The sequence below is a fragment of the Pagrus major genome, chromosome 11 (assembly GCF_040436345.1).
Source record: "Pagrus major chromosome 11, Pma_NU_1.0".
Lineage (NCBI taxonomy): Eukaryota > Metazoa > Chordata > Actinopteri > Spariformes > Sparidae > Pagrus > Pagrus major.
The window spans coordinates 14,195,926-14,218,095 of NC_133225.1; the positions used below are offsets into that span (position 1 = coordinate 14,195,926).

The following is a 22,170-nucleotide window of genomic DNA, read 5'->3' on the forward strand; positions in this document are numbered from 1 at the left end:
TTTCCTTTAATTTGTCACCCATTTGACACCTACGCACACATGCACAAACACATGGAGATGAGAGGAATTTTCCCCATCATCTCAGCCCACGTAGATACACACTTGCACGGGAACACATTTCCAAACAAATCTAAAGAGGAACACGCCCTTGTCAGCTATAAAGTTGTTTTATTTTCCTCCCTCTTCAGTGTATTCTCTCTATTTCTCTCCCTCATCTTCTCATCCCTCTTTCATCTGTTGTTCAAATGGCTGTGGGGCAACAGCTTGTGTTTGTTTAGATCCTTATGTAGCAACAGTACCCAGCATGCCTTCTGTCTGGGTGGAGGATGTACGTCAATGCAATCCTTCTCGCCCTCTGATCACGCACTACATCCATCCTCCTGCTCCACCTCCATCCACTCTCTCAATCCATCCTCCATCTATCCTGTCTGCAACCTGCCTCTTTTCATTCACTCAATCCACCACATGAGGGCTTATTTTTCTCTCCCCCCTCATGTTTTCTCCCTTCATCTTCTTACTGTTTGTGCTCTGATTGCAGTCTTCATGTGAGGTGGTCTGCTTGCAAGCCATGTGGGATTTTTTAAACCACCAGTGTGCATCAGTTGATCCGTTGTTTACACAGCGTAATTGCAAACACATTTGTTTGCGCAAAACTGAAAAATAACATAATTCTCTTCCTGTGAGTTTTCTTCATTTTTGGATCAATTTAAGTTTCCATTCTCCCCCTGCGCTACAACCAGCTGGTCTTTGCACTTTGGAGGCTGTCCAGAGGGATGAAGAAACAGAAATAAAGGGAGCCGCGGTGAGCCCGTGATGGAGAGTAGGGGAAAGGGGGCTAGAAAGATAGAAAGAGGAGTGCAGGCCCAGGCTGGGTGTGAGTAAAGAGGTGCTGACATGGCTGGAGTCGATCCTGGGTGGCGACCAGAGAGACATGCTGCAACAATACAGCCTTCATACACAAACTTGCATGGGCAGACAAGAAGCAAATAAACAAGTAGAGGATGGAAGACAACCAGACACAAGCACAGATGCTTTAAAAAAACATAATTCAGTCTGGAAAACCAGACAGATAAAGAGATAGTCCTGAGACAAGAGACGGCTACAGTAAACACAGACGGACAGAGGGAAAAGTGGAGTACATCAAGTCGCTACTGTAAGTGGAAATCAGGATGGAGAGCTTATTAAACACAGGAGTAACTGGGTCATTAACTCTGCTCTCAGGAGCCACGGGAGGGGAAACACCCTGTAAGGTAGTGTACACACTGCAAAAAGTCACACTCGCTACTACTGAAAACTCCTTTTTAGCAAAGAAAATATTCAAGGCGTATCTGTGTTATTAGAGCGATGACAACAGAGTGGCAGGAAAGACCGGTGGGTTGGGTGTTATTTGAAAGTGGTTGGAAGCCACATTACCACAATTTAACGTTAATTCTGTCTCTAAACTGTGTGAAGTTCAGACTTAACTCAACACATTTTGAGTGCCCTAGTTGTATACTGTCCAACTGAGCCCTGTCTATGGGAAATTATAGTGCCCGTTCAAAACAATGCCGTTCAACACAGATTATTCCGGTGACCTGACCTGTTCACAGACTAATTGTGCTCACCCGATAATAATATCAAATATGTTTGATATTTACGATTTAAAATCCAGATGATTACACCGGTACTTTCCAAGTCGGACCACAACAACCAAAGAGAGGAGCACCCTGGAGCAGCTTACGATACTGCAAAGCAAAGGTAAACATAGCGCCTGAGGCTAACGTTACCTGGCATACTGCTTTTGACAGAAACTTCAAATCTCACCTCCAGTTCTATAGAATAGAAAACCAGTGGCTACCCACCCGTCAAGACTTGTTTAACCTTCTGCTTTTGTTTGTTTCTCACTGCAACATGTTACTACAGCAAGTTGTTGCACTAAGATTCATTAATATTGAATGTGTCACATGTCGAAATTGCACCAAATTCGACACTGCACTTCCTTGGGTCCTTAGCAACAAACCAAGCAAAGTGTGAATTAGATATGTGAATAACAGACAGACAGACAGACTGACAGACTGACAGATGTCTTGCTTTACAGTTAAATACACTGTATACTACACATTTGCTTTACCGGATATGTTTTGAGGGAAACATAATCACATCCAGGATCATGCTGAATGGTGGGCATACACAGTGAAGCCCAGACTGTGGTTAGTTTTACACAACAAACTCTCTCTGATTAAGGTTATAGAGAAAGATTTTGGTTTTGATTAAATGTTAATAAGTAAGTAAAACACATCCTGGCTCATGCTTCGAGTCACTTTTGACTTTTAACCAAGATCGCGGTCTTTCCCTAACCTTAACCAAGTGCTCTGAGCGAGTGCCTAAACATAAAAAAAAACATTAATCATGGGAACTAAGGAGCTGCTCACAGCTGCAAGACATCATGTGAACGGTGGTGATACAGCATAAGGAAAAAATAAGAACTGAATCTTTGGAATAACATTTTGCTTTCTCATTGTTATGTTTAATTGGCGGTGGCCTTCCAAAGCCACGTGGTCCTTTTTCTTTTTAAACAGAAAAAATATACTATACCTTAGAGCATCTGGACACACAAGTTTCTATACTTCATTTCAGATAAACCATCGTTGGTTTTTCCTTCAGTTTCAGTCCTCATCACTTCCTGTGCTCTGACGGATTTTAGAAACACTTCTCAGCCACCTGATGTTTACAGAAAGAACACATAAAAGCTTCCAAAAGACATTTATTTGTATGCAAAGTGTAAAAGGTTACTGCTGTAATTAACTTGTAAGAGTTACGCAGCAACAGCATGTTTTACAGTGTATTACGATGCAGTTAGCCTACGAGCGCAACATGCAACAGGGGAGAGATTAGGAGTCAGCTGACCTCTCATTACGTCTTGGCTAATGGAGCTGTTTGTTGGGTCGGCTCTCTGCTTCAGAAGCGCCACACTGTTTACTGTCTAAATACTCCACAAACAGACACAGTAGCCCAGGCTCCCACACACACCATCATGTATGGAAAGAGCTATTATATCTGTGCCCAGTCAGTCAACCACACACAGGGATGAACCACACACAGACACAAACAACACACACGCCTCTGTTGTCCGATGAAAAGCTTGTGAATACGTTTTTCCAAAAGTCCAAATTTTGAGGTACTCAGACAAAACATTTTTGTTTGTTTGACTAATTTTCCCAACTCATGGGGAACTGTACAATCCCTCAATTAAAGTTCAAACACTGAAGTAACCAAAATTTGAGAATTGGTGGTTTTAACATTGAGAATGACAGTTTGTTTGTGTGTGAGAGGGAGCACGTGTATATAAGTGCATGTTTGTAGCTGTTTGCAGTTTATTCACGTCCTCTCTTAGCAGACAAAAGTGTTTGCGTTGTGCGCCTGTTTGCTTGTGTGTACAGTTGGTTGTTTAAGCAGTGGGTGCGTGTTTACAGGATCCTGGAAACGACAAATGGGGTGTACTGAAAGGAGCGCTCAGCAGATTGAATGTTTAAAGAATGCCGGATTTACAGCAGGTGTGTCTTAGAAATGAAAAACACGTGGTCATCAGTTGGTTGTGGGGGAAACTACCATTTCATCATGCAAACAAACAAACACACACTAACACTCACACACTGCTCTGCCTGGGTGTGTTATGCATGACAGCAGAGCAGAGGAAATCAAGTGAGCACATCAAACAGTCAGCTTGACCTCACACCCGGCAGAACACACAGGAGGTGTTCTTCTCTGCCCCTGGCCTGCAGAAATTAATGAAATAGCTGCTTGACACAGATATGAGGGTGGTTGAATCTGTCAGCATGCAGTCACTGAATGAGCTGACTTTGGCCCCTGTGTCTTGTTAGGAGAAAGGGATGAAAGAAAAGAGAAAAGAATGTAAGAGAGGAGAGGAGAGGAATTATTCGTGGCAGTAATTAAGCTGGTATTTGTGTAGTGGGACTTTTTTGAGTGTGTCTATACATTTTAGCAGTCATTTTCTCACATATAATTATGTTTATACATTAGTATCATGAGCTACTACTCACTATATCTGTTATGTTGTAGTACAAAGCTTGCAGATCTGATAAGTTAAGCCAATGCAGAAGTGCCTTAAACTTGACGACGCCACTGGTTTCAAAAAGCAGATTGTATAAGCATATGAGAAAATGACCCTACTTCTAAATTGATTTTTTGGCTCAGTAAAAGGTTTCTGAATGAGTTTATGATCTCAATCGTTAGTTTCAAGTCGTATTCAATACAGCATGATGTTCATCTTGTAAATGATGGTCCCATTTAAAGCAATATAGATGAGACAGTAGGGTATGCTTCAGGGGGCAGCTAGCTTGTGATCGACAAGACGGTACCACAGCGTGTCCTTCAAGCCACAGAAAACCAAGATGGCAATGGCTGCAATGACAAACTCAAAGGATCACGTCCCAGTGGGTTTACATTTGGGACCAACACAGCTAAGACAGGATCATTTTTTAAAATTTTGGAATAATCTTTTCCATTAAAGGGATCTAATTGGAACTGTTTGTTTATTTGTCTGTATGTTGAATTGACAAGATCACTTGTGGATGTTAAAAACTTATTTTACTGTCTCACAGTTCAGTTTAAATATCCTAACTCTGAGAAAGTTCTTGAACAAACAAGGATATGAAATGTATCCCCACTTCTGCTGTTGTGAGGATATTTTAGTCTGCATAAGTATAGCAAAAAAAGAACACACACACACACACACACAAATACATACACCCACCTTCAGCCAGACAAAAACTCACACCCTCCCCTCTGTGTAATCCCATCTGATCTCGCCGACACTCTGTTGTTAGAAGCCTCCTTTCACTCGGCAGCCTATCCCAGCGCTGCCTTTGAACTCAGCTGCCAAGAAAGTGTAACACCGCGTGCCTCTTTCTTTGACTTTCAGGAATGATCAGGAACATTATAATGATAAAATTGGCAGGGGGTGAGGAGCTGAGTGGGAGCAGAAGGCCCTGACAAAAAGCGAGTGAGAGGCTTGAATATTGTCAACGTGTCGTTAATAAGCTGCAGGAGAGAGCTGAGGTGTGTGAGTGTGTGAATTCCTGCGTGTGTGCAAATGTTTGCATGTGCAGGTTTGTGTATGTGTGGCAGCACAAATATGAGTTCTTCTGTTAGCGGGGGTGATGTCAGGCTACATTACAGCTTATTGCTGGGTTGAGTGACATGCTGGATTATCGGCTGATGGGAGAAATAAAAAAAAAAAAGCTTTTATCAGTGTGGGGCTGAGGCCCACATGTTTGATGTTTGTCTGAAGGAATCATACACAAGGTGAAAGAAAGAGGGAGAGGGGCGGAGAGCACGCAGGAGGTTGAGTGCCGACAATATGGGGTCATTACAGAGCAACAAGTGGGCCCAGGAGATGAAGAGAGACCTTACATTTGAACAGTCCCGGTTGTCTCGCAGATCATCCAAATCCTGTTTCTTGCTCCTGTCTACAGCGGGACTATAACTGCCATAAACACGTATCCATAGATGGAAAAATATCGTCGTCGGTGGCGGAGGCCTACTGAATGTCGAGCATATCTAGTGTTGATCCTGGGTCCAACATTAAAAGATGTACTTCGAGTGTATCTGAGATCCCATGATGTAATTTTCCAAGAATATGTATGAAGTCAAGTTGGAGTTTTTTGTGTGAGGAGCCAAGAGTTATTACAATTCATCCTGTGGGATACATGAATGTTTGTACCAATTGTAATGTAAATCCAATCCAGATAACTGCTGATTGTTCCGACAGCCCATTATCCTGAAACCACAGTCCAAAAAACTGGACCGTAAGCCCTTTTGTGCAGCAGCACAGTATTCAGAAAACAAACTGCTACAAAAGCAACATTAAACATCTGGTTACATTCTGTGACAACGGTCACCGTTTGGTTATGTTTAGGTGTTAAAGGTACTTGGTTTGGGAAAAGTTTGGGATAAAAAAAGGAGATTAGTTACATCTGTTAAGTTATACATGTAAGATGGTAATACCATATTGTATATCGTCAGAACAACAGGCCTTGGGAGCAATGGGCATTTGTATTCAGAATAACAAGCTGTCGGAACTATTGGAATGATGGGCAGTCAGAAACATGGGATGGTAATATCCTGCAGATTGTTGTTATTAGCATCAAAATGTTTTTTCTACAAAACAGCATCCAGATTTTACTTAGTCACACAGATAAACTGCATGGTGAACATAGAACTGTTTTTAACTGTCTTGCTTCTCTTTGATCTCTCATGACTTCTCATGTTTTGTCTTTTGTCAGGTCACTTCCTGGGGAACCACAGTGTGCTGGACATCCTGAGACAGGAGGGCTACGAGATCGTCCACATGCCCCCCGATTACCAGGAGCCAGTCAAAGAGTGAGTAAGCAGAGACGTGACAGATGATGGAGCATGAAATTCGATTATTTTACTGTGGTTATAAAGAAACAAACACAAATATGTTGTTGAAAATCAGGAGAAGTAGAGGACTGCTGCAGATGATGGTTGTAGATGAACATACGCATTGTTGTATTTTGTCTAAATAATTCCAGTGTAATTAAATTATGAGCACAAGATGATTCAAGTCACATGTTACAGTTGAAACCTTGAGATCCTGTTAACCTGACAAGATAATGAATGGAAAAAAGGCCATAATGTTATGGTAATATGACCTGTGAAACAGAGCAGTTTAGCACTTTTGGCAGGCTTGCAGAAACATGTGAACATACATCAACAGAGCCCATCAAACAGAGAGAGAAAGAAACATCTCAGCCAGTCCAAAGCCATCTTATTCTCTCTAGAGTGGAGCTATTTAGCCTCAGTGGATTTATTGACGTGCAATGCAGATTGTGCTCTGTAACAAATAAAGCTCAGCTATGCAGGAATCCTTTGAAACCTCATCAACTCCCTCACCTTCCTCCTTCGCTGCCTCCCTTCCCTCTCTGCCAAAGGCGAGCTGCCAGCGGTGTATCTGCCCTGTTCATAGGCAGCCTACGGTACCGTGGTCAACAGAAACACACACACACATACACATGTGCATGTAGGGGGTAGTGGAGGGATGCACGGTGCCAAGGAGCAGGGCTGCACACACACTCAAACTCACCCAGAGGCTTGGCGTCCTGCAGCATTTCTAAAATCCCTCTTAATATCTCAGTGTGTGTGTGCCTCCATTCCTTGGCACAGAGCAGCTACCCTCTCACCTCGGGGGTTGATCCAGGGGGGCATAAAATGGCAACAAAAGCCACTTGAATCAGGAAAAAACAAAGCAATCTCTTTAAAACCTCTATCTCCATCCATCCATCCATCTCGAACTTCTCACTGCAAACTTCTGCTGTAGACGTTAGCCTCTCTATCTCCCTCCACCTTGTTTGCAGACTTGTGGGCTTCCGCCAGTGGTTCTGGTTTAAAAAGCTGACAAGTGAACTGACTGACTGTGGTCAGAAAACACTCGCGTACGCTGCACATGCAACCACACGACCACACACTTACACGTGTGCATGCACTCAAGACACTTTTAGCCCTCCGATACAAGGTGACATGACGGGCGAGGAAAAACACCACAGGATGGCTGCATGAGAGGTGTTTATGAAAGCTTTTAGCCTCAGACCAGAGCCGATTGGCAAAAGGTCTTCATGAGTGATTACATGACTGACAGACAGACAGAGCAACTGGGTCTGGCTCCACAGTAGCTTGACCGCGGGCCCGGAGCTATCATCACCCTGACCATGGGGGTTTCGAGGCTGTAAAAGTAGAAGTGCAGATCATCAAATTTATGATGATCGTAGAGAGAAAACTAATTATGAGTGAGCAGCAGTGGAAATCATGACTAAGATCCATCATATTAGGTTTAGTAATATGATTCAATAATCTTAAAAGTTTGACATGAGCAAGGAAAAATCCACATTTTACTTTGCTTGTTTCATTATGTTGACAGTAGGTTCTTTCTTATGTTTCACCTTGAAAGACAAGGTCACATGCCAGCCACATTGACAGGAGAAAGAACAAGAGAGGAGAAACTATGAGTAATGGGTGGAAGAAACAGAAACATGGCAAATGTTTTTCGAGGAGAGGCCGGTGGATTCTGGGTGGTCTGCTTCGGGCAGATGTCAGTTTTGACGCAACAGTACGGCCACAAGAGTTACAACTTCCTCTAATGTTGCCTGCTGGGTATTTCTGCCACTCAGTGCAGCATTTATAGGGCAAGACGTCCTATGTGGGATACATGTTCTTCATTGAAGTCAACAGTTGTAAGTGGAAAGCAATAGAGTGGTCAGAAACCACAAACAATAACATTCGCCTGCAGCCACTCTGAAATCTTAGAGAAACGAAGCCTGTATTTTCAGTTTTGACCAGCTCAGAGACACAAAAAGCTTATTTTCCATCTTTAAGTCAAAGGTTTGATTGATACCTTTGTGGATTTATGTGGCCAAATTTTTCATTTTAATGAGTATAAACTGACTCCACATCCTCTCTATCTGGTTTTTCACTTCTCCAGGAGTAAACCTGCTGGAGAGCCTGCAGCAGGTTCCAGCGAGGAGGACACTGACCCATCTCCCACCAGCTGGCTGACCAATCTACCAGAGACGGAGCTGGAGCTGGAGGACCCAGACAACATGCCCGACCTCGGAGACGAGGAGCTGCCCCACATGCTGCTGCCCGACAGCCTGAGCCAGCTAGAGGAGTTCGGACGACACAAACGGCCTCGCAAAGCCCACCGCGGCCATGGCCGACCCCGCCTCTTCAGTGACCTGTGGGTTCGCATGGGATCAGATAGGTGAGATATCTATTGTGATTGGATTACTAAAGTAATTTACTGCTCTTTGGAATATTTTCAGCTCTGTGAGGTGACTTAAAACGCAAACAGACAACTTCTCAAATTCCCTGCTCTCAGCGTTTCCCTGTGGTTTTACTGATGCCACAAGTGTTAGCATAATGGCTACCGCTATCAGCCTGGCTATGTCCAAGGCAAGGCTATGTTCACCTTGCAACCTTGCAATCAACAATGAATTTTAATCATAATAATAATTCAGTCCTTCATCTTCACCTACGCACCGGTCGTACCGGTCATTGTGTAATCAGTATTCACTTCAGAATGATAAGGAAAAAGCAAAAAAGTTGTGTATTGCCAGTTTAAGGTGCTCTAAGGTTTTTTGGAAATAGCAGATGGAGTGATATTCATGTAAATTACGACATTTCAATCAAGGAAGGAAAGATCATTATTTGGTTGGTCACTTTAAGTGTTATTAGATATGTTAGAAAACTTGAGTAAAGAGACTAACACATCTGACAACTCGTTTTGGTGTGTGATTCAGATGATAAGGCGATTGTAAATCATAGCGGGTCATTATAGAATCATTCAAACACCTTTTTTAGATATTACTGTGGGTTTTACATTTACCTCTAGTAAATTTAAGTTTTCACTGCTGCAGATGTTTTAGCAGCAACATCTTTATAGTCACACAGGCAATTTTTAGATGTCAGAAAATAGACCTGATGAGTCTTTGGGTTTTGGACTGTTGGTTGGACCGAAGAATCAGTTTGAAAACATTACTTTGGGAATTTGTGATGAGCAATTAATCGATAGAGAATGATCGAGAATGATTAATTGATAATAAAAACAGTTGTTAGTTGCAGCCTTACAGTCACTACTTACTGTCATATAAGACAAAGACAACTAGCAAATATTCACATTTAAAAAGCTGGAACCAGTGAATTCTTGGTATTTTTGTTTAAAAACTATTACTGACCATAGTTGTGAGCTAAACCCTGATTGCTTGTGTCCTCTGTACTCCAGCACTACTCCACCACCCAATGTGAGGATAATCAATGGCTACGTGACAGTGGAGCCACCGCTGACCCATCAAGAGCAGCGCAGACGGACAGAGACCTACGCCACAGAGCGACACCACAGTCCGGCTTCCTCCACTCCACCTAACCCCAGCTCAGCCCAGCCGGCTTTGGTCCACAGCTCGCTCACGCTGTCTTGTATTTTAGCCTGGCTGTTATCACACATGCTCTTCACCTCCTGACCACAAGACAGCATTATCTCACAGACAGACACTGCAGACACCTCTGCGTCCACACCAGAGCAGTGGAATGTACCTGATAAACGAGGAATGACCGTCAGCACATACAGAACAGAGGTGGAGGACAAGACGTCCTGAGGCAGGACAATCCTGCTGTCGGCCTCCACCTACAGGGCGGGGTCTGCTCCAGCCTGTCCTCACAAACTTGTCACTTCTCAAACTGTGTGGAATAAGCTCTCAGCCACGACACAAGCAACGAGCGGACTGTGCTGCACTCTGAAAGGGTGGAGTCTTCAAACCTCATGAAAGTATTATGGTAGAATAACGGGACACATAGCACAACGAAGACCTGTACATTTTGAAGAGTGTGTGCGGTGGAATCTTCTACCTAATAAAAAACTGTAATACTGTATAGAAAAGTAAAGACTGACATTAATAATGAGAATAGAACATACTAATAACAGTTGTAACTCTGTGATAAATGAGTTGAATGCATACAGTCTGACAGTACTGCGTAGGAGGTGGAGCACTCGGCTGCCACTTTTGTAAATTGTGCATTTTGTTCATAAAGAAATATTGTATATTTATTATTTCTGGAAGAAAAGAGTATATTTTCTTGCTTTTTGAAGATGAATGACAAAAATAAACTTTGAAAAACTATGGAAGTGTTTCGAGATTTGTTTTTCTTTGATCATTTAGACTGTTTGTGGCAAAATCTTGGAGGCGAAATAGAATCAAACAGAAGCCGGCAACAAGAAAGACAGATTTCCCTGTATGTTCTATATACAATCCTTTTATTTGTTAATTTAGTGATTTTATTTTGAAGTTGATAATGCGTCATTAATTTATTCATTATTTGTGTATTTATATTTATTGCATGTATTACATGTATATGTTTTTGATATATTTTACATGCATGATGTCCATTTATGAACCCGAGGGGAAATGTGCAAGTCTTAGGCTAAATTTAGTGGTGTGTGTATATTGCATGTTGGCAGATTATAAAGCTTGAGATGTGTCACAAAGAAAAACACAATAAATACCCGTAAATTACATACTGCAAACATAACTTGCAAGTTATATAGCATTTTAGTTAAAGTGCAGAGGGTGAGACATGTGCAACAGGTAATCTCTATCTGCCACCTGCTGGATAAAACTAAGAAAACAACTCACCCCGTACCTCTAATAGTAGTGCAGTTGCATTGAACACCTCCGTGATAGAACTGTGAGACAATTTTTACCAGTCCAGTTAATCCACCATGAAGTCTAGATCGCCAGACCTCAGGAGTTAAAAAAAGATAAATGCAGTGAAGAAGGTTAGATAGGGCACGTGACATCTGAGGGTTGCAGTTTTTCCTTACGAGGGTAGGACACACACAAAGTTGAATTAAATATTATGAATAATTATGAATTATGGTCCAAAGGTATTACAGATGTGGCAGCCAGAACACAAATGCCCATGACAGAGGCCTTGGTTCATCAAACTGTATAAATACAGCTGGCCCTATTCTGGCCCAGAACACAGGTGGACTTGTGTTCTGACTACCAGATCTGGACCACCTCTGGACCTTAATCCATTGCTGTATGTGGACCAAATGTATATGGCTGTTTGACCAACTTTACTCCATGAAGAAGTCTAGATGTCAGGCCATGATAACTCTAGATCAGAGTGTTAACTGAATAGAAAACAGTCAAGGTGGCCAAAAACTAAACGTTATTATGCTAACCACTTTTCACGGTGTATCATACTTTATACTTTATCAACACAATGAAGACCACTGAAAACTTCCCCCAAACCTTGTGAATTGATGACAATTTTGTGCCAAGTCTGTAACGGTGGAAGGCTTACTGAAGGCAGGGATAATGGCAGCTGATTGTATCCCTGTACATTAAATGGGTTTACGTCATTGACAGATATAAGGCTTCTTTTTGCATTAACACATTATTGTATTGATGCAGCGTTGTTAGTCTGAAGACTGCTCAGTGTGGTTAGCTCGGAGAAGTTGCCTTCTAATACTAATGACTTTCGTTGCAAGAAATTATATTCATAATGACGTTTAAACAATCCTCATGTCTCATGGGAAGTTAAAAGTTCATCAGTGAACGCTCTAAATTTCAGTTTATTAAAAGGGCTAAAACAAAAAAAAACATTATATTTCAATAAACCTGAATAGTTAGCTTAAGTTGAATTTCTAATCATATCTTTTAATTATTACAGTCTTGTATCCGATGCTTTACATTACATCAACAAGTCTGCACAAGTAAAACATCCATATCGACTATGCAGTCTTGTTGGTTGAAGAAGCAACACAAAGGTGGAGAGGCAGTCACAGGTTATGAGTCTGCAGGAAAGTACAGGAAAGTGAAAGATGAATGCTCTCCCATCACAAGTATCATCTAGCTGCCCTTGTGCAGACACTTGACCCCACGGCGCTCCAGTTGAACTGCGTAGTAGTCAGGAGAAGAATATTCTTCTGTACAACCAGCAGAATGAATTCATGTGCTGAACATGAATTGTTATGTCCACATATTGTCCCTCACCACTTAACTTAAATATGAAAGTCGAGTGGTAATTTGAAAACATACAATAACTGTGTTGCAGCGTAGTTAGAACTTTTACCACTAAGTGGCGCCAGAGTCCAAAAATAAGTTCAGCGACAGCTCAAAGGGCTCACAGTCAGTCTGTACGACTGTCTAAAGGCCTCATAACCAGAGCCTGAGCCTGAAGACACAGAGGTAAGAACTTCTTTTTGGATATTATATTTGAATATAGAGACATTTATTGACAAATTTCAAAGAAAAATTAAACAATAAAATGTTACGTGATAATTGAGCCAATAAATAATATTTGATTGTACATTTTAGATAAGCCGATGAAAACTGGACCCACTCATCTGATTCGTCCAAGATGGTGTTTATATTGTATTTTGAAATTACTGCAAAAAATATAGAATTAAGTACGTTCACTATAATTCTATGATTTCCAAATGTATGTGTGAGAGTAATAGATTTCTTCTAAATTAACCACACAGTTTTTGCTATGTTTATCATGTTATCATGCTCAGAAAATATCAAAGACAGATAATTAATTTCTTATTGTTTAAAAAAAATGATGTAAAACATTTAAATTACATATTGTATTTAATGTCAATTTAGTTCACATTTCTGAGCACTTTCACAACAAGACATTTTATTTTATGTCTAATAAAAAGGTGGGAAACAGTATGGCTTGTTTTAATTTTTTCTGTTTGCTTTATTCATTTAAATTCATTAATTAAATAGGTTTAGCATTAGATTTAAATGAAAATACATTTTACTGAATGCAGATATCAGTTAATAAAAATCTGTTTCACAAAATAATACATATTTAAAAAATAAATATTAATATTTAAGAGAGCACAGCAAATAAGTCAACCCGATAAATAAAACCTATTTTACAGATTGAACTTGACTGTAAACTTATTAAAAAATCAATCAATACAACTAAAGTGAAATAAGACAAATACATCTAAAGTAGAGTAAGTTTTCTGCTAATGGTGAGATGCAACCAAATCCTCTTAAGACATTTGAATTAAATGCTTATAATTAACATTAATTGAACAGTATAAATAATTACGTAATTAATTTTAACTTAACACTTATCTTTCAAGAGAGCCTTCCCCTCTTCAACAGTCTCCTCTTAAACGATGGAAAAAAAAAAAAAACGAGTGAAGAGCAAGTTTTTTAGAACAAACAGCTTTTTCGCCCCTTAAGCCAAGACAGGACAATATTTGCCTTAGCTAGAATACCATTTTCCCTGGACTTTGGGGTGTTGTTTGAAGGAGTGGGGGCCTTGACATGGCGCTCTGAGGGCTGACCCGTACTCTGCCGGGGACAGGCCGCCAGCCGCATATAAATAAAAGATTACAGTGGAAAATCAATTTCTGAGCAAACTCATTAAAAATGCCCCTCACCTTAAATGATTCCCATTTCCTTCCATTCAACCTGTTAACGCCTAGCTGTCCCTGAGACCAGCCCCCACCGCCGCCTCATCCCCTCCCTCCCACCTCTCTTCCCTCCATCCTTCCTTTGCCCTGTTGCTCTCCCCCGGTGGTAATTACTTGCACAAGTCGTTTTTTGCCCTTTGATTTGCACCGTTTCACAAATGAAGGTTAAGTTTGTTTAACCGTGCTGGATTTGCCAGTCATGTTAAAGCATATAATGTGGCAGGTCCTTGGTTTCTCCACACACCTCCAGCACCCCCTGGCCTACCTCCCCCACCCCATCTCCTTCCCTGTTGGCCTGGGCCTCTTGGGGAGGGTGGGGGGTGGGGGGGGCTCCAAGGTTAAGGCTTACTGGGCCTGAGGAAGACTCTGCAGTGGATCAGGCTTCAGACTCATTGACTTGACTGAAAGGGGAGCAGGAAGTTGTTAAAAATCACCTCTGGTAAAAGGATTAAGAATCAAACTGCAGTGTTTGCCCAGAGAGGACGTAAAGGTGCTCGCGACGAGTCACTGGAATGATGAGGAAGAAGAAATAGGAGCAAGATAAGGGATAATTTGTCAACTTCTCTCCAAGGTCTTGGACCTAGAAGCCAACTCTATTGGCATATACTCCACAATGTATATGACACATGTGTTGCAATAAAGAGAAGAAAAAAGAAGACAATATGTGAAAGAAACACTAGTGTTGCAGTGTTCACATTTCAGTGCCATGGCCTCATCTTTGATCAATAGCTCATAGAGAGTGAAAGTCACCGGAGCCAAGGTGAACATCGATCTCTGGCAGCTGGAGCTGTTAAGAGCATCTCAAGTGTGTGCTGCTTTGATCGTTGAGCCACAGCTTGCACACCGATCACAGCAATAACACACGGAGGAGTTTGTCATCATGCAAAGCCAACACAACACACTGTTGTCTCTCAGCTCATTAGAGCTATTGTAGAAACATGTGTCTGCACTGGAAGCCACGCAAGAAGCTTTGGCTGGTTGTTGTCGAAGGATGTTTTCAAAATGTCTTTTTTTTTTTTTTAACACTGGATCTGTAATTGTGCATTACCAGGAACGTCTGTCTAGCCTAACCATGTCCTGTGTGGTGACTGTTACCACACATTTGGCTGAAAGCTTTGATTCTCTGTCTGTCTAGCCGAGGGAAGTCATAAAGCTTTGGGAAAACAAAAGTATGTTTAGCCCCAGGGCAGATAGCTCTTCTCCCTTTAGATAAACCTGCTGATAGTGAGAGGCAGAGCGGTGCTCTTTGGTGAGCTCTGCTAACTCGCAGCTCATCTGTGTTTGTGCTGGTTGAGACATTATTCCCTCTCATTGTCCCGAGTCCCCTTGAAGATGTGCGGCTTTGAGGCGTAGGATTGAGCCCTGTGGCCTTGGAGGGCCTTAACGCAGGTCAGGTGCAAGTCTCTCAGAAAAGATGGCATCTGGTGGAGATATATACAAGCTCTGCTCATAATAAAGGGGTCATATCATACTGATTAGTTTTGATTTTGCTCAGTTACATTCAATGTGTCAATGCGCCTCTTCTTGATGATTAAAACTTAACAATTGAAGGATAAAGCTGGTGTTCTTTAATCTGTATCAATCCCCTGAAGAAACCAACAATGAATTTGTATTTATCATTGTAACTCTTTCCCATGTAACTCCAATGTAAACCATTAACTCAGTTATTTTATTTGTGATGTGGCTCCATTAATGGAGCTTAACAAATTCTTAATTATGTTGTTTATTATCACCCATAGTGTCGTAACTAGGGCTGCAACATGGGCTGTATGAAATTTAACAGTACCATTTCACAAAAAAAATCATATTTAGAGATGAGGAAATATGTCGAAAAGGGTGTCGAAATCACTTGAAGTTTAGTCTGACAGATGTAGATTGGGTTAAGGGCCTTGCTCAAGGGCATCTTATTGGTGGCAATGAGGGAGGGGCAAGCGCCTTTCATAGTTTTTTCCTGTAGGCCACCAGGCACAAGCCTGCATTCTTCAGGCCGCATTTTCCTAACTTCTGCTATCTGTGTATTTCAAAGTCCGTGTCGCAAAGAGAAACAACAACACCAACCACCGCGCTAGCAACCTACAGCAAAGAAGCATAAAAACAAACAAACAGCAAGTGAACAACTCTTACCTTATCTTTCGAGGGGATTTAGCCATTTTAATGCCAGGGCTCACCTCCCCACATGCAAGTTAACCCCCAACACTATTTTGCAGGGGCACCCTCGCTGCATCCTGGATTTAGCCCCACCCAAGACGATTATGATTGGTTTAAAGAAATACAAACAAGCCAGAGCATTTTTTCCCTAAACCAGAATGAGAATTGGTACAGCCAGACTGTTCTCCAGCACCGACACAGCGCTGAAGAGATAGGTCTGGCTATGCAAGACTGCTGCAAGTCAGGCCGTGTACTAGCGTTTGTGAACTGAAAGGAATCAGAAAGGAATCAATTGAAATGGTTCATGGGATGAGTAGTTTTTCACTCTAGAATTATATACACAGTCTTGTACCTTTACCTATTACTCCATTTTCCACATTTTTAGTTTTTGCTCCATTTTATGGTCACCATTCACCTTGTAGTTGGCTGGCTTGAATGGGAAATTCACTTCCAGAATCAGAGCTGTTCAAAAAGTGGGCGGTCACTGTTTCGCTCTATACACTCCCTTAATCTCACAAGGTGAAGGAAAAGTATGCAGGTCATTGTCAGTGTACTGAGGAAATATGTCACCCAATACAGCACAATGGCTCTTTTATGTGTTTTTAGTAGTTTATGGACAAGCAAACAGCTGGCTGAGTATATTACTGGTTAGTTTGGATCTTTTGTATTGGGATTTGTTTATTACTTTATGCATTTTGTGTCCAGCATTATTACACTGGACACAAAATTAAATTAAAGTAATTCAAGTACGAGAATAGTTAACACAGCTATGTTGCGCCACTGGTGCTGTATTTCAACATGCAGCAGGCCAAAATAGTTTGTTTTTGAGTGCAGAGGTAGAAGGAGTGAATGTGTACGAAGGAGAGTAAAGTAGGTACAAAGGAGAGAGGAATACCATGTGTGCTTGTGCGCCCGTGTGTACATGCGCATGTGTGTCTTGCGTGTGCATTGAAGGGATGGTGGTGAGAGTGTTGTGTTTCACAGTTTTTTGCCATGATGCACTGCTTTATTATTCTGCACAAGGGGCACTTCACATGCGGAATGGGTTCTCTTTGATATCGACAGCAGCTTGAGGGAGAGAGTGCACTCAAAAACAGGCGCGGGCGAATTTATTCTGGGAAAAAAACAGATAGTTGTGTACTTCCCTGGCAGTGGTCGCCGCACATGCGAAGAGCCAACCGCTTTGATGCTCCAGCGGTGACACTCCACACGCTAATGAAATATGGTAATTACAGCCACATGAAAGCCCTCCTAGACAGAGCTGGAGAAAGGGTATAAAAAACAACAAATATGACTTTATCCAAAGATACCCACTGTGATTAATTCTCCTTTTCATAAACATATATTTTATGCCGTTCACTTGCTACAAAGCAGTGTGGGCCATCAGTTGACCCAGGAACTGGGGTAGGGGAAAGGTCCGCTGATTAAGAACCCTATTGTTCCCTTTCAATGGAAGACCCTGTCTGCTGGAGAACACAGGATGGAGGATGTGAAAGAAGACCTCTAAAGAGAGTGCTCTATGTGCTGTGCTGTGCTCTTCTAACTTAGGCCCTTTTCTTCGCAGCAGCAGATATTTTCTTCCAGATTTGAAATTCACCCAATCTGGACTGCAAAACTAACTCTGCAGCAAAAACATTCAGCTCTGTGGAACTGCCTCAGAAGCCCCATATGTGGAAAAACTGGTAACTTGATTGTGGGAGGTATGAGATTTTAAAAGGAAAGTATTATGTTTAAAGTTTACACAACGGAAATTTGAGTGATATGCCTGCATTTTCCAGTCAAGCTCCAACAGTGCCAGATATTACACAGAGAAACAAATCAGAGAGCACAAGGGAACGGACACAATGTGATATATCGTCAGTTCCTTTTTTGAAAACAGAAATGGCTGTGTGATTGTGCTGGAGGCCGGTCAGCGGGGCAGATTTGGATGGATGGTAAATTTGGCAGTAGGTTTGTTGGAGATGAATGAGGGACAATTTTGCAGTGCTCTGTGCAGGTAAAGACACACATCCCATGAGAGAGTAATCTGGAGAGGTACAGCAGAGAGAAACAGGGAGAAGAAGCAGAGATGGCATGGAGGAAAGATGTGAAAATCGCTGAATGGCTGGGCGCCCACCCCATCAGTGGTAACTACATCGTACTGGAGGTTGGGAGGAGTTAGCAGGCCCTGAGTGATTGTGTTCATTCCTCAAAATTTTTAACATTTTTTTACAACCATGAATAATAAAAAATAAAGCTAGAATATTATAAAACACTTTTATTTTCCAAGTTTTGTCAGGCAGAATGAAATCTCATGATATATTTCTTGGCCTTAATGGTGCAATATGTAAGAATTCATATAAATAGGGGCAGCATATCACCAGAGTAACCACTAACCCCTGCTAATTTTAGCTGCCGTTAGTTAGTTAGCTCAGTTATCTCAGTTAGCCGTGCAGCTATCAATCCACAGTGCGAGCTCGGCGTGGTATTACAAAAAAGGACAGGTCTTTGTTTAGAGGTTTGCATGCTATCTTCAGTCGATAGCTCTCCAAAACAATACATACACAGTATTTGTTAAATGGGAAAAGTTGCTTAATGGGAAAATTGTGTATTCTTGACAGTAGCTATGATGTGGATTTATGTTTAGCTAAGTACAATAAAGACAACGCTTGTAAGCATACAGTGTCATGCATTCAGCACTTTTATAATATTAAGCATCTTCAAGGTTTTATCAGAGTCGTGTTGATTTTGGGGTAGTTTTTCAAGCCTTAACACAAGCTAACTAGCGGCAGTAGCAGTTACTCTAGTGATATGCTATTTTTAGACATTTTAACTCAGAAATGTTACATGTTATGTCTTTAAATATATTTAATTTGTGGTGGAAAAGTGAATTTGCTTGAATACTTGTCACATAAAAACAGGTGAAGTCGCAGAAGAGGGGCAGGGAAGGAGGGAGAGAGAATACGAGGGGTGGAGGAGGCCGTGTGTTTGACCATCAGTGTTTGCTCACAGTCAGACAGCAGAGCAGCCCCCCATCCTGTCTCACACACACACACTTGCACACTTTTGCTTTGCTGACCTGCTCTCCCATGGGATGGAGACCTCCACCTTCTAGAGGTCAGGGAGAAGGTGGAGGTCAAATGGGCTCTGATAAGTCCCGCTAATAGGACGGTTTGTGTGTGTGTCTGTGTGTGTGAATAGGGTTGTGGGGGTCTGACCGGCTAACTGGGGCTAAAAGCTAAGTGAACAAACACACAGCGATGCACTGCGCTGATCCACATGAGCACAGAATACACACACACACACACAAACCCATGCACGCCGTATGCATGCATGCGCACTCTTTAAGGTCAGAGCACAGGGTGAGAATGTTAAATGGCCAAGCTGGGGACATCAAATATTTTCCTACCCATCACTATCAGCAAACCACCTGCCTGAAATCTTGAACTGTGCGTGCATGCGTATGTGCACGTGCAAGAGGGTGGCTGAGGAACATATATAGGCTTAGATGATGAAACTACTGAGACAACTTGGCTTTATTATAGCACACATGGAGTCAGACTGACATACAGACAGACAGATAGACAGGGTTTGTGTGTGGGCGCCAGCAGTCGTGCCACAGCAGACAGACAGATGGAGTTTTGGGGGCTGCTCAGATAGGAGCTCATTCCCGCCCTGTGTCTCTTCTTTTTATCGCTCTCCTCCAGGTGTATCCAGGTAACTCCAAGGCCAGGCCGCTCTTAAAACCCGCGACAGTCAAGGTAACAGGTAATTGCGGAACAGTACTCGTAAAACAGCCTGTTTGCCGACAGCTGAACTCCGCCCTGCTTGTTTTAGACGCCAAACTCGGTGAGGCAGGAAGTGGTAGCTCATAGGACGAGGTGACATGGCGTGGTCCTAACTCCTCTCCTTCCGTCTATTTCTCTCCTTTTATCCACTTTTCATCTTTTGGTAGCAGTTATTCTTTCATTTTAAATCCAACTCTCTGCCTCTAAATGTCTTTGTCTCTGCCTCTCCCCCTTTCGGCGCCCATATTTCTCTGACTTTATGAGTAACTCCAGCTCCCTCCCTCTTTTAATGTTTGATTCCAGGTGATAAGAGAAGACTGGGAGATGAGTCTGACTGCACCGGTTAATGTGGTCAAAGGGCAGAGGCTGCGCTGGGGGAGTGAGTGTAGGGGGCGGCTGCAGTCAGTCCAAGCCGAGACCGGGCCGTACTCGGCTTTTGGAACATTAAATTGTGGATGGTGGCTCTTAGCCAAGCTGTCTGCACACCAGCCAGGAAAACATACATATTGAAGCAATTGTCCATATCTGCCTGAAGAGTCATTATCTGACAATCTATCAAGATATTGATCAAGAGTTTGTATATCTCTACTGTCACATGTACTTACCCTCTGAATAGCGATAAGATTACTACCTCTCTTTGCACACAGGCCAATAAACACAGAAGTACACAACCGCACACAAACACACACCCACACAAATGCATCCATATGAGCTGCTTTGTGTGTGTCTATTTGTGCATGTACTCAAATAAAAACATTGTACAAGCATGTACAGTACACATGACTGAGATGTAACCTCGAAGTTTACTGTCAAACACAGTCACAGTCCATCTCCTCACATCACAATCACTTGTTTGTTTCACACTACAAACAAACAACACACTCCCCCACATAGTGGTCACTGACACAGACCGGCTCCTCTCTCTACTACGCTCCTCTTTTCCATCTTTTTCCTCACCCTCTTTGTCCCCTCCCTCTCTCTCTCTCTTTCCGTCTCTCATCTGATTTCATTCCTAGCCCTGCTCCAGCCATTATAAATTCATTGTATGCTGTCGTGGCTGATTGAAGTGATGGGCTGATTCCTCGGAGCTTCCTGCCTGATGGAGGGTGCTATAGCAAATAGCCCAATGGGTCTGTTTAGATAACACTGACCTCTCGCAAACCAGCACCGCCGTCTGCTGTGAGCGAGCTTTGTGGGGACTCACTGTCATCCCTGAGTGGAAGTATGAAAAAAAAGAAAAAGGAGAAAATGGATTATTCACAAATGTTAAAGAAAGAGGGAATATGTGAGACAGATGAAAAGGAAGAAAATAGAAAGAAAGATATGTAGGGGGGATTGGAGGGGGTAAGTAAAGGGGAGATCTCGGGTGGGCAATGATTTGAAGCGTATTGTAACTCCCACCTGCCCTCTCCATGAACAAAAGTGTTAGTCATCATCAGGGTGAATTGTGAGGGGAGACAAGGGGACCGCTTCGTTGGTCCCCCTGATCTGCATTCTGCCCATGGGGTTACCAGGGTAACAAGTACAGTACACGGAGGGGCGGGGAGGGCGAGGGGGGCATGGAGAGGGCACTCACCCTTTTCCTTGGAAATGGATATTCATGCCTTTGTTCTGCGGGGGGTTACGATCGTGTTGATTAGGAATAAAAAAAAATAAAAAAAATCTTGTTTAAACGGCCCGCCTCAGACATCATGTGGCCGGCCGGGGCCAACAGATCAGCATTCAGACACCAGCGTTCAGTGAAAACAGGAAGATAATGGAGAGCAAATTAATAACCAGTGAATGCAAACACTACATTTGTCCTGGTGAAATGATTTTTAAAAAAAGAGGAGGTGATCGAGGCTTAATTCCTTCCCTTTGACCATGTCCGTCTGTCTGTCAACCCTCTGTGTGAGCTGTCCAGGTGCTCTCTTCTGCTCAACAATAGACCAAATATTTCCTCAATCAAGATAATATATCTCTTTTCTGCTACATATAAATTAATTTGTTTCTGTGCATGTGTAGCCAGTGTATATCTATGTCCGTATCCGCGGCCTTGTCTTTAAGTACTCACTTTATGATACACATCAGAACACACAAACTCCCGTCTTGAAGTGTGCATTTGAAAATAATGGCCCGTGGCTTTATGCAACTCTTTGCACACACCGAGCCTGTTTTAAAAGTTACGGAGGGCAGTATTATGGCTCATCTTTGAAAGCTGGGAGGGGGGGTGGGGGGCTGTAAAACATCATTGCAACTCCT

The 22,170-nt window shown here is 42.3% G+C and overlaps 1 protein-coding gene across 1 annotated transcript in view; it reads left to right on the plus strand.

The window, feature by feature from the left end:
• The window catches only part of LOC141004781 (metalloprotease TIKI2-like), a 36,795-nt gene extending 26,238 nt beyond the window's left edge, over positions 1–10,557 (plus strand). The window contains exons 5-7 of the mRNA XM_073476441.1: positions 6,285–6,381; positions 8,498–8,776; positions 9,797–10,557. Coding sequence (XP_073332542.1) covers positions 6,285–6,381; positions 8,498–8,776; positions 9,797–10,031 — 611 coding nt within the window. The 3' untranslated portion in view covers positions 10,032–10,557. The remainder of the gene's footprint in view (positions 1–6,284; positions 6,382–8,497; positions 8,777–9,796) is intronic.
• Positions 10,558–22,170: the final 11,613 nt, after the last annotated feature.